Source organism: Bidens hawaiensis, unplaced genomic scaffold, assembly GCF_021521415.1.
Source record: "Bidens hawaiensis isolate Kalapana, Puna unplaced genomic scaffold, B.hawaiensis_p1.1 tig00022530_1, whole genome shotgun sequence".
Lineage (NCBI taxonomy): Eukaryota > Viridiplantae > Streptophyta > Magnoliopsida > Asterales > Asteraceae > Bidens > Bidens hawaiensis.
This window is the reverse complement of record NW_027493514.1, coordinates 157,901-170,873: the sequence shown is the minus strand read 5'-3', so window position 1 is coordinate 170,873 and position 12,973 is coordinate 157,901. Positions and strand designations below refer to the sequence as shown.

General features: G+C 32.4%; 2 protein-coding genes across 2 annotated transcripts; one reads left to right on the top strand and one right to left on the bottom strand.

Annotated features, from left to right (window-relative positions):
• The first annotated feature begins 307 nt into the window (after nucleotides 1-307).
• On the top strand, nucleotides 308-3,063 carry LOC143565803 (mitochondrial import inner membrane translocase subunit TIM50-like). Its single transcript, XM_077052667.1, has 10 exons — nucleotides 308-855; nucleotides 1,157-1,245; nucleotides 1,479-1,515; nucleotides 1,623-1,684; nucleotides 1,769-1,882; nucleotides 1,968-2,072; nucleotides 2,150-2,248; nucleotides 2,325-2,481; nucleotides 2,558-2,660; nucleotides 2,751-3,063. The coding sequence occupies exons 1-10, from the start codon at nucleotides 585-587 to the stop codon at nucleotides 2,788-2,790; spliced, it is 1,077 nt and encodes a 358-aa protein (XP_076908782.1). The 5' UTR covers nucleotides 308-584; the 3' UTR covers nucleotides 2,791-3,063.
• A 1,267-nt stretch (nucleotides 3,064-4,330) lies between these two features.
• LOC143565804 (uncharacterized) lies at nucleotides 4,331-5,785 on the bottom strand. The gene is made up of 3 exons (XM_077052668.1): nucleotides 5,516-5,785; nucleotides 5,296-5,439; nucleotides 4,331-5,214 (listed from the first exon to the last, which is right to left on the bottom strand). The coding sequence occupies exons 1-3, from the start codon at nucleotides 5,774-5,776 to the stop codon at nucleotides 4,483-4,485; spliced, it is 1,137 nt and encodes a 378-aa protein (XP_076908783.1). The 5' UTR covers nucleotides 5,777-5,785; the 3' UTR covers nucleotides 4,331-4,482.
• Nucleotides 5,786-12,973: the final 7,188 nt, after the last annotated feature.

The following is a 12,973-nucleotide window of genomic DNA, read 5'->3' as shown; positions in this document are numbered from 1 at the left end:
TGCTTCAATTGTGGATGGATCAAATTGTTGTTCTTGACAGTCAAAATGAATGCTTATAGAGTTGTTGAATTACTGGATATTATGATAGATGTGTTAATGATTAGGTTTTTCTAATTATTAAGATGTACTTTGTACATCATTTTTTGGGTTTTGGTTTTTGGTTGTTCTATGAACTATTTCAAGAATGGATGTATGTTTTCTTATTAAGATGTTCTGTTTTAGTTAAAATTTTGTTTTTTTTAATGTGCGCTTTTTTTTTTTAAAAAAGTCGGGTGCTTTTTTTGCGCTTATCGCCTGGGCGCTAGGCCCAGCCTCAACGATTTCGAGCACTTATTGCATTTGATAACTATGCACAAGGCATCAGTGCATCACACAATTTATTAGTTTTAGCTGTACTGAAGAGTTAGTTCAGGTATTACAGACTTACAGTAATTTCTAGTGTTTTAAGTTTCAACTGTTTTATGCTCTCAGAATTATAGCTATTTGTATGGCTTGATGTTATCAGATTGTCAATAACTAATTTGTTTCTAATGGTCAGAACAGAGTATTATCACTGAAGTCTTAAGATTTCAATATAGAAATCAATGTCGATTATTACTCGATCTAGACAAATACTTTCTATTGTCAAGAAGAGGAACAAGAATCCTCGCTTATATTCAAATGTCTCTGCAAATGGTCCCAGTGAACCAATCATCTCCTCATCCATCCTCAATAATCAGGCTGCATCTTCAATTCCACCGCCATTGGAAAGTGCAGCAGTGGACAGAGTAGGTGGAAAACCATGGAGCTTTCTTAAGTATACTTTAGTTGCAGCGCTTACTGGAGGTGTTGCCACTGCTGGTTATGCAACCTATGGTACGTATTTTCCCTCTATACATGTGACATGTGAATCTAAGAAGTTTTCAAGTATTTCTTGCAAAATGCTTAAAGAATAATAATTTGCACAACACTCATCTTTTTATCTTCTTTTTTTTCACTAAATGGAAAGAGTAAGTATCTGAATCTTTTGCTAGTATCCAGGGTTTTTACAACATATCTTGTTTGACACAAGTTTATCATCGTGTTGATGACTTGTATGGAATAAAGATTGTCTTGAAATATACATTTTTTTTTCTTCATGCTATATTAACATGCAAATATATTTCTTGTTTTTCAGCATACACTTTAGAAGAGGTTGATGCGAAGACAAAGGCTTTGCGTGAATCAGCCAGAGTTTCTGGAGGCTTTGATTTTTCTTCTTTTGATGTGAGTATGATTTAGTATAACTTCCCAATTTTGAAATGTTTGTGGCATGCCTGACATTGGTGCAGTAACCGTTACTTTAGTCATATGATATAAATGTGAAATCTTTGGTTCACTTGATTGAACAACACATTTGATAATACATCTTTGTGTATTAAAAATCATCTTATCCATCATATTATGGTCATGGAATGTGAAGCATCAAATTCTAACATATGTACTTATCTTAAATGCAGAATTTTCAAGCTATGCTAAAATCAGCTGCAATGACAGGTCCGTTCTAGTTGCATTATTCTGATGCCATCACCACATTAATTATCAATCTTTATATCTTTTAGCTTATCGACTTGTGTTTGTGGTTTTGTTACATGTTATGTCAGTTCCTGCCAAGTTGACTGAGCTTTATTTGGATCTGCGTGCTGCTACAGAAGAGCATGTTCGAGTGCGTATATTTTCTATCAAGTTTATTTATACACTTCAACCTCTTTCCTCAAATCAGATTAACACACCACTATTGTTTTTTTAGGGTTTTACTGAGCCCTCATCAGAGATGCTTCTACCATATTTGCATCCACAAGAGCAGCATGTGTTCACATTGGTTTTGGACCTTAATGAAACTCTACTATATTCTGACTGGAAGGTATATAATAAATTTCTTCTTTTTCTTTTGCAATTTAACACGGTGGGGCTATTTTTGTCATTTTGACATTTGTTTTTGATTAAAGCGTGATCGAGGTTGGAGAACATTCAAAAGACCAGGAGTTGATGACTTTTTGGAACAGTTAGCTCAATATTATGAAATCATAGTGTATTCTGATCAGCAGCCCATGGTAAATTCCATCATTACCCTTTTTGATTACTTTGAGGTTGTATTCTTGACATTCTTGGCTTCTGTTTGTGTGTGCAGTATGTTGATCCTGTTGTTGATAGATTGGATGAAAAGCACTGCATTAGGTATAGGCTATCAAGGGCTGCAACTAGATATCAAGACGGGAAGCACTATAGAGTATGCTGTTTACACCTATTCTTTTATCAAAACGGTTAATTCTCTAATACGTGCTAAAGCGTGCTTGTTTTTGTAGGATTTGTCGAAGCTTAACAGAGATCCGTCAAGGGTTATGTATATAAGTGGTAATGCTGTTGAGAGTTGCCTTCAGTCAGAGAATTGTGTCCCGATAAAACCATGGAAATGTGAAGCTGAAGACACTGCACTTCTGGATCTTATACCATTTCTTGAATGTAACATCTTTATATTATATTTTAATTAAATATGATTTGCTGTATCCATCTGACTTATGTTTACCTGTAATCACAGATGTTGCCCGACATAGGCCTGCTGATATTCGACCTGTACTAGCTTCATATCAAGGGCGTGATATAGCCAAAGAGTTCGTTGAACGTAATAAAGAACATCGGAGGTAAAATTTGAGCTGTTTTTTTTCTTTGTTATTAGAGGTTGTGGGTTTTTAAATAAACGATAACCCAAGATATCTATTGTGATGATTCAGGAGAAGGCAAGAGCAGAAGCCACGTCTGTGGAAATTCTGATAGGATGGTTTTTATAAAAAAAGATGCAGATTTGAGATTGAAAACGATTACGACTATAATGATTGTTATTTGGTTTAAACTTTAGATCATATCATGAGGAAAAACCGGATCTCATTTCTTGCCATGACATTTTTGACCCCCCGAGAATAAAAACTCGTACATGTCTTTTAACTTGCTTATTCTTTTGCTTATAGTTGGAAGGTTTTCTTGTGTAGAGATCATGCCAAACTACTAGTTTTGTTCGTTACGAGTTCAGTTTTTTTCTTTGATGTTTCTCTTTTGGGTGTTCAGTTTATTATGAATGTGTTTATCAGGATTACAAGTTAAGTTTTAGAAAAGAACCAAGAATCTCCTACCTGTGCATTACAAAAATAAGCGGTTTATTTATAGTAGTATTAGTTTTTGTTACACGAGTGTTTTGTGTAATTAAAATCCGAATAGGTAACATGCTTAGAAAATGTTTGTGCGTGTTCTACATCCAACGTGACAAAACTATTAGATATTTTAACAATACAAGTCATTAAAAACTAAGAATAATGAAAATAACTAAATGAAAAATTAAAACTAATAAGATGCGTTTCTTTTAAAGAAATAAAGAAGAGATCCACCATTTAATATTATATTTCTATATTTAGGATCAAACGATAGATGAGAAAAAAATAGTTTGATTCGGAGGGGAAAAGATGAGCAAAAGTTGAAACATGAATATCATTTGATTCGTCGATCCTAAAAATAATAAATAAGAAACTAATATTTGTATTTGCTTTATTTTTCTGTCTCATCCTGGCTGAGGAAGAGTTACGGGCGTGTAAAACAGAAAAATACGCCAATGAAGGACGGACGTACAATCACACCATTCTATTTCGACAAAATACCTACATCCTGAAGTAATTAATACATATGTAATGCTAATTCACTCTAAAATATTTAGTAAGTAATGTCATTTAGACTTTGGTTACCCAAAATCAGCAAACATCTTGTCTTTAATTTCCTTATAATTGTTTTTGGCTCTCACAAAGTAAAATTAGTCTTGTAAATTACATATTATCTTCGAATACTTCCCTTGAAATAAAGCTGTAGCATGCATGATTTTTGGCGTCACCAATATATTATTTTTCTCGACTTACTGTCAAAATTGGTATAATATTTACTAATGCTATAAATCTAGCTCTTTACCATTAACAACTCAAGATAAGATACAACGATTCAGATTTATATTATAACATGCTCTTGTTGCACGAGCGCCTACACCTCCCCGGGCAGACCCGTTAGCTCGGCTCAAGCACTTAAACTTGTACATGAAAAACTAAGGAAACAGATAACTAATTAAACACATATTTAGCCCTAAAATATATATATACATAAAATCATTTCTGAAAATTAGCCAGTAAGAAATTACGATGACTGCACTGCACCTCTACCTTTTTCCTGAAAAACTTACTCATTCCATCTCTTAAAACTAGTTAATCAAAATTCATCCTCGCTATCTGTGCTGTCATCATCAAAAGTTATAATCATCTCCATCGCCTCATTGTCTTCGAAAGACCGTACCGGGAATCCTTGATTTCTCATTGCAATCAATTCAAGTGCCATGTCTCTTGGTGGCACCCTCCAAAAGTTGGTAGCATACCTCAACTGAAAACAAACAAACACACTCAATAACATTATTAAAAACACAATGTATATTACCTTTTATATATGCATACATACCCTGTTGATATTACTTGGGGCAGGTGCCTTTTCAAGTGCTGTTGGTGTCCAGATTTTGATGTCGTGGTCAATACCACCGCTAGCAAGCATAAGTGTATGTGGATGCGCTTGAATACAATTCACCACTTGCATGTCTGCTTCCATAACGCGTACAAGTCTTGCATCTTTTTTCTTCCAAATGAACATTCGTCCACAATCGGACCCACTCGCGATATATTCGTTACCTCCAAAGAAGCTAACACCCTTAACTGTCAAACGATTCCGGTGCCCTTTGAAAGCTTGTGGGCCCGGTTTGGAATCAATTTCCATCTCTGAATCAGGATCAATGGTGAGATGACGATGATCTAGAATTGAATTTATATCGCTGCCCCGTCCCATATTCTTAGAGAAAAGATAAATGAACTCTTCACTGTATGAAACTAAAAGTTCACTTTGATCCGAGAAGGATAATCCTGTAATTCCCACATTCTCGTCACCTACTAAATGCTCGGGACAGAAATGGTCAACGGGTTCACCAAATGCGGTTGAAGCATCATATCTGTAGCTTCTAATATCATATAACCTTGTGAATTCATCTGATCCCGCAACCACAAATGTATTAGGGTTTAGTGGATCTATAGCTATAGTGGTCAGATGAACCACAGTTGTGAAAAGCCTACCACGCACAGGTTGGCATTTGAAGAGTTCTGTGGCGTCTCCTGTCCTTAAGTCGAACTGCAAAAAATATGTTAAATGAATTAATATATACTATATGTGGAATTTAACCTGTTGTAAATATATTCGATGATGACTAACATGTTGAACTAATCCATCTTCACCACATGTGTAGAAGACGTGTGGATTCACGGTATCATTAGCTAGCTTGTGAGCTCTTCCTTGATGTTTCCCAAGCAATTTTGTCTCCACGATTCCGCATTCTAAGATACTTGCATGCCTCACCTAGAACCAAATCATTAAGTAAAGCAAATGATATAAATAGGAATTTATTATGAAGTTTAAGAAATTAAATTTATACCTGTCCATCAGCAGCACAAGTAACAATGATTCGCTCATCGGTTTCTGGCACGATATTTGCTTGGAGGATATTTTTTTTATGGCCGGAATCGAAGGAAAGTTTAACAGACCCGGATTCCCAATCCCAAAGTATAACTTTCCTGTCATCTGAGCCAGAGACAAGGATATCCCCGAGTGCATTATAACTCACGCTGTTGACACAGCCTATTTGTTTTCGCAGTTTCCTTGCAAGATCAAGTTTCATGACGAAATCCTTGAACATGAAAACAGTTAAGAAAGTGTTGTAAAAACATCAGATGTTGCAACGCGTTTAACAGTAAGGTGTTATACAAGATGATATCCTTCTTTGTCAATCTATAAAGTATAAGTATAACAATAACGTGAATATATCAATGAAAACAGAAAGTATCAATCATTAACCATCCTGCAACTTGTACATGACCACTCGAATACAGTTTAAAAGTATGTATAAGGTATTAGTATCCAACCAACTCCAAGCAATGTTATGTGTAACATACACGGATCAATGAATACACAGGCCGGATGACATTTATTAAAGATAGACATAACTTTACAAGGAATATTAGGTTTAATAATTTATACTTCAAAATTCCTCAAAAGCTGAATTCTCAAATCACTATAAATATCCGTCTAGGCGCTACAGATCGAGGTTTAAAATAAGCATCTACGTACGTAGCAATATACATATTAACAAATCAATGTCTAATGTCAGTCAAATATTGAAGTCATATACAGAAATTACTTCAAATGGAAGTGGAATCATCAACCAAATGATATCTATCGCGATTAAAATAGTGAAGCATGTAATTGTAATACAGTCAACAAACCTAGCTAACAACGTACTGTGCCCTAGAGCACAAAACTTGAGCAAATTAATACACATCCAGATTAGATATATATATCATACAATTAGCACATCGATCTACATGCTTGTAATACATACACAAGAAAATACATAATGTAACGACACGAGTGAACTAAAAGGAAGGAAGTATATATATATATACCTCCGAATTAGCGAAACGGTGAGCAAATTTTCTGGTGGAAAGATGACCGACCTCACGGCGGCAGATATCACCGGCCCACGTATCTACGCTAGCTTTCTTCATCATCCTGCAAGGTTAATAATAATAATAACAATTATATATGAATATGATCGGTTATGTATTTGGTTATGATATAGTGAATCACTGAATCGATTGAAGTAGTGATGAAGTGTGAATTTGAGAGTAAGTGAAAACCTAGAAGTTGCAGACGAACTCATTGTAGACAGAAAGGATTGCAGATTGAACTGAACTGAAATGAAATGACGCTGAATTGTGATGAGATGATGAGTGCATTGGAATGAATTTATAGTGCTCTCCTTGCCTCTCTCTTACGCATGAATGTGTACACTTGGACACTCTAGTGTGATAGATATATGCCAATTGGCAACACCTCTTTCATGATTTTATTATTTTTACAGTTTTACAACGGAAGCTTTATTATATTTAGGCTATCGTGCTTTTCAAACTTAAAGAGTCCCGATGCTTATATTTATATTGTCTTAATTAGTCTCACGCTGGCTTTAAAGTTTGGCTTGAACGTGCCCCCCCGGAAAATCATATCGCCAACTGTCATTTGACAGTCGTTGTGTCACCACAAGAGCATAACTTTCTAGCGTAACACACGGTGGACCAAAACTCGGGTGGGCTTAGGTACGAACTGACAACCTTTGCACAAGGCCTAACTCAAATATTTCATTGCCAATATCCACCCAAAAGTGACACAAGTGAGATTCGAATTTAAGTTCCACTGGAGAACCCAAACCTTCTACGACTAGGCCACAAGTGAAGATATTTTATTTAACAACATTTATAGGCGCCCCATATGAGCCTTTGTTAGACATATTGCGGAAACTTTACTGAGTCAGGTTTCGAATTTTAAACCTCATAAATCTTAATCCTTAACAGTCAACCAATGTCATTAGTCCATAAGAAAAAAATATTATCTTTTTATCTAATTATATGGTAATCATTTGTACACGGATTTGGTATCCTATATAAAAGTATGGTTTTGAGTTTAAATCCTTTAAATACAAGGTAATGAAGAAATTTACCTATAAAAACATTACGTAAAAACAATTATATGATAACATTGTGTTTTCACATAATCATCATGTTTTGAATTAAATTTTATAATTAAATTATATATTTTTAAATATTATATATATATATATATATATATATATATATATATATATATATATATATATATATGGTTGGTATCATTTAAGAACTCTAAAAAAGTTAAAAACCCTTAGGAACTCTTAACAACTAAACAAATTTTTAATTTTGTTTATATATTAACATTATTTAAGAGTAGTTTTATCATATTTTGTATAAAAAATTTTGATTACATATATTAATCACAAGTTTACATATATGTAAAATTTATGTGCTATCAAATTTACATAGGTGTAAAACAAAACATAGATACGTATAAAAACTAATTTTCAAAATTGTAATCGTAGGTATATATCTAAAAAATAATAAAACGACTCTCAAACAACATTAACATACAAAATTTTTTATAAAAAACGTTAGTTTTTAAGGGTTCATTCGAGTTCTTAAATAATTTAACAGTTATGTAATGATACTCATCCTATATATATATATATATATATATATATATATATATAAAGTTCAAGAGAGAAATGATATTAGTGCGAGAAATACGAGAAATGAATATGAGCCACTAGTTTTATTTTATGTTTTAAATATTTAAAAATAAATAAAAAAGACGTATATGCAACAATAAATGCACTTTATCTCTGCAATTAATACTACTAATATAACCATAATAAATCTCTCTCTAATTAATATATCTAACAAATTTAACTATAATAATTAAAAAGATAAAAACACTACTTTAGTTTTATTTTTTATTTACACATTCTTCATTTTATTTAACATAAATACAGTTTATTCATATAATACTATTTCTTTATATTAAAAAAATAATTTCAACTCAATTTTTTAGCATATATCAACGTGTTTTTAACACTAAATATCAAAACATTATATATATATATATATATATATATATATATATATATTTAATTGGTATGCCTATAAAAATTACTGTCATAAATAATAATAAAAAAATATCATACAAATGTGTCCATTTAATGTAAACAATAAATATACAACATACACAAACTTATATAACCTACACTTGTTTTGAGTAATAAAAACGTACAACATAAAAAGCATACAATTTACACATGTGATTCGACATCAACAATTATATAAATAAACAAAGATACACATATCCTACACATGCGTAGGTTATATGTTTTTCGTATGTATGTTATATGTTTTCTTATTCTTAGAACAAGTGTAATTTATATGTTTTTGTATAGGTCGCATATTTTTTATTGACATTTAATGCAAACATGTGTAAGATAGTTTTTTGTATTATTCATCACAATGTAACTACGTGTTGATGGATATTGATATGTTGAGTTTGAAGAAATTGGTTTTGAATAAAAAGAAATTAATGTATGAAAAAAATATTTTATGTAAGATAAAATTTCCGTGTGTAGGTTATATATTTTTCGTGTGTAGGTTATATGTTTTCGTGTGTATGCGTATTTTATTGATGATGAGTTTTGTGTGTAGGTTATATGTTTTTCGTGTGTAGGTTATATGTTGTCTTATTCTTAGAACAAATGTAGATTATACATTTTTGTGTAGGTTGTATGTTTTTTGTTGATATCTAATGCAAACACATGTAAAATAGTTTTTTGGTATTATTCATTATAATGTAAGTATGTGTTGATGGATATTAATATATTGAGTTGGAAGAAATTAGTTTTGGATAGAAATAAATTTTAATGTATGAATAAAATATACTTGTGTAGTATAAAAATTCAAGACACAAAAAATAAATTATAAAAATAAATGAGTTCTTAATATTTTTCAATTATAATAATTTAATTAGTTATATTAATTAAGTAGATAAGTATTACGGTTTATTTATTATATTAATTGAAAAAAGAGAATGATTAATACTTTCTTTATTTAACTTTGAGCATTTAAAACTTAAAACAAAACTAGTGGTCCATATTTATTTCTCGTATTTCTTGCAGTAACATCATTTCTCTCTTGAACCACCCCACATATATATATATATGTATATATATATATATATGATGAGTTATATAACTTTATAATGAATTAATAGATTTATATAAACCTTAAAACAAGTTTTCAAATTTATATATAATAAATAAACGGATTGAACTTTTAACTACATGTTCTACACCTTGACTTTTACTACCTCATAATTCTAAATCTTTGTCATTTACTTGCCGCTCTTTCTTCACCAAATTTTGTTTTTTTTTCTAATAAATTTTAACTAACTGTTATAAAAAGGGTCAATGCAGAATTGGTTGAGTGATCGCTTTACTTTAGATAAGATTACTAATAAAGTAAGCTGCTTAATTTATTGTAAAATGATGATTATAGTTTTTACCTCCTCACTCATGTAGTTAAGAAAAGTGAACTTTTCTTCCTCGGATGACAATGATACTTTTGTATAGTCGAAGATGAGGGACGTGGTTACAATTAACAAAAGAACATTTTTCTTTATAAGCTAAAATGTTCAAATAAGCATGATCTCTTACTATAGCCATGGTACTGATAACAATATACAAAACTTGGACCAACATATATCGTGGGAAAGGTTCATATGCATTTTAATCTAGCATGAGAACGTAGGAAATAATACTAATTTATAAAAAAATGAGAACGTAAAAAACATACCAACTACAATACCAATCTACATAAACAATGATTTATAATAGCAAAGAAAAAAACCCAAAAATTACAACAAAATAATCAAAATCAAGAACACAATAATAACAACAAATACCAGCAAATACTTATAACAACAAAAGAAAAAAAATCTAATAATAACAACAAATTATAAATAAGCAAATACGTATAACGTCTCATAATCAATAATTAGCAAATACGAACAAAAAATAACAACAAACACCTATAAAAATAAACCTAATGATAACAACAAATTGGTTCTCACTGTTTTCATGTTAAAGATAAAATGTATTTGATCCTGTTTTCGTATATCGTATTACGGTACAAAGCAATGTTTTAAAAACCGGTATTTTACTTTGTAACATCTCAAAATTTCAAATAAAACATTTAATATATTATTTACTTCAACGGAAAAGTTTACTCGAGTTAGTAAATAAATAATAAAATAATAATGATAGAGAGATAAGTTGACTAATTAGATGGAGCTAATTATGGATCAAAAATGAAAGATGAGCCTTAGGTCCATGGGCTTAACGGAGTATAAATACCCCTTAAACCATAATCCTTTTCATTTCCATCCATTCTACACATTTTCCTACACCATAAAGCACACACACTCTCCTATTTACGGCCGAGAGAGAGAGAGGGAGAGAGAGAGAGAGAGAGAGAGAGAGAGAGAGAGATCCAAGACCAAATCTAAGCCGAATACCGATAGGTATTGGTTACACAAGCTAAATACAAGATCAAGGTTCATAACCAAGACTAGCCGTAACCTAGAAACATCAAAAAGGTATGTTCTTTACGTTTAAAGATTACGTTATTATGAACGGTTTGCCATGAAACTTAACCCTAGAGTAGAACGGGTCTAGATGTTTCATAAAAATGCAAACTTGATGATTAAAAGGAACAAAATGGACTCAAGCTTGTTTATAAAAGAAGTAGTAAAAGGGCATGGAGTACTGTTATCAATCGTGTCTGATAGAGATACACGGTTTACTTTAAGATTTTGGAAGAAGTTCCATGAATCTATGGGAACGAGGTTAAACATCAGTACGGCGTATCATCCTCAAACAGATGGACAGTCCGAAAGGACGATCCAAACCCTTGAGGATATGCTATGTGCTTGTGTTTTAGACTTTGGTGGAAGTTGGGATGATCATCTGCATCTGGCAGAGTTCTCCTATAATAACAGCTACCATTCATGTATTGGTATGCCACCGTTTGAAATTCTTTATGGTAGACGGTATAGAACCCGGGTATGTTGGGGAGAGATTGGTCAGAAAAAGATAGGAAGTTTAGAAGTCGTGCAAGAAACATCTTCAAAGTTTGACCAGATCAAAGCAAGAATGAAAGCCGCTTAAGACAAACAGAAGTCGTATGCTGATAAGCGGCGACGACCGATTGAGGTTAACGTTGGTGACAATGTGATGCTCAAGGTCTCGCATTGGAAAGGAATTATTCGTTTTAGAAAGAGGGGAAAGTTGAGTCCGAGGTACATTGGACCATTTAAGATTATGGATCGTGTGAGTGAAGTAGCTTATAAGCTGGATTTGCCCGAAGAGTTAGAAGGAATTCATTCAACCTTCCATGTTTCTCATCTGAGCAGATGTCTGGCTGATAACACGTTGCACGTGCCATTGATGGACATTGAGGTTGATGAACAGTTGAACCACATTGAATAACCGATTGAGATAGTGGATCATAAGGAAAAGCAGCTTCGTCATAAGGTCATTCCCTTAGTGAAGGTAATATAGAAGCATCGTAAGGGATCAGATGCTACTTGGGAAGTTGAGGAAGAAATGCGTAAGTTTTACCCAGCATTGTTTAAGCAATAGTTAGGTTTCGGGGACAAAACCTCTTTAAGGAGGGAAGACTTGTAACATCCCAAAATTTCAAATAAAAACATTTAATACATTATTTACTTCAACGGAAAAGTTTACTCGAGTTAGTAAATAAATAATAAAATAATAATGATAAAGAGATAAGTAGGTTAATTAGATGGAGCTAATTATGAACCAAAAAGGAAAGATGGGCCTTAGGTCCATCGGCTTAAAGGAGTATATATACCCCTTAAACCCTAATCCTTTCCATTTCCATCTATTCTACACATTTGCCTACACCATAAAACACACACACTCTCATATTTACGACTGAGAGAGAGATCCAAGACCAAATCTAAGCCGAATACCGATAGGTATTGGTTACACAAGCTAAATACAAGATCAAGGTTCATAACCAAGACTAGCTGTAACCTAGAAACATCAAAAAGGTATGTTCTTTACGTTTTTATGAATGGTTTGCCATCCCTAGAGTAGAACGGGTCTAGATGTTTCATAAAAATGCAAACTTGATGATTAAAAGGGACAAAATGGACTCACGGGTATATACTGTTCATAAAGGAAACCCTAGATCTACCCTAGAATTTTTAAATCTATAAAGGTCTAAGCTTTATGCCTAAAACGGGTTAGATCTAGATGATGTAACAATAACGGGTGCAAGACAGTTAAAGAATAGTAGGTAAGGTTGTTAAAATTAGTAAAATGGGTACCTGAGCTAAGCTATGGGTGAAAAGATAGAAAATTAAGCTGAAGCATCAGATGTGGGGATTCTCGGTGACC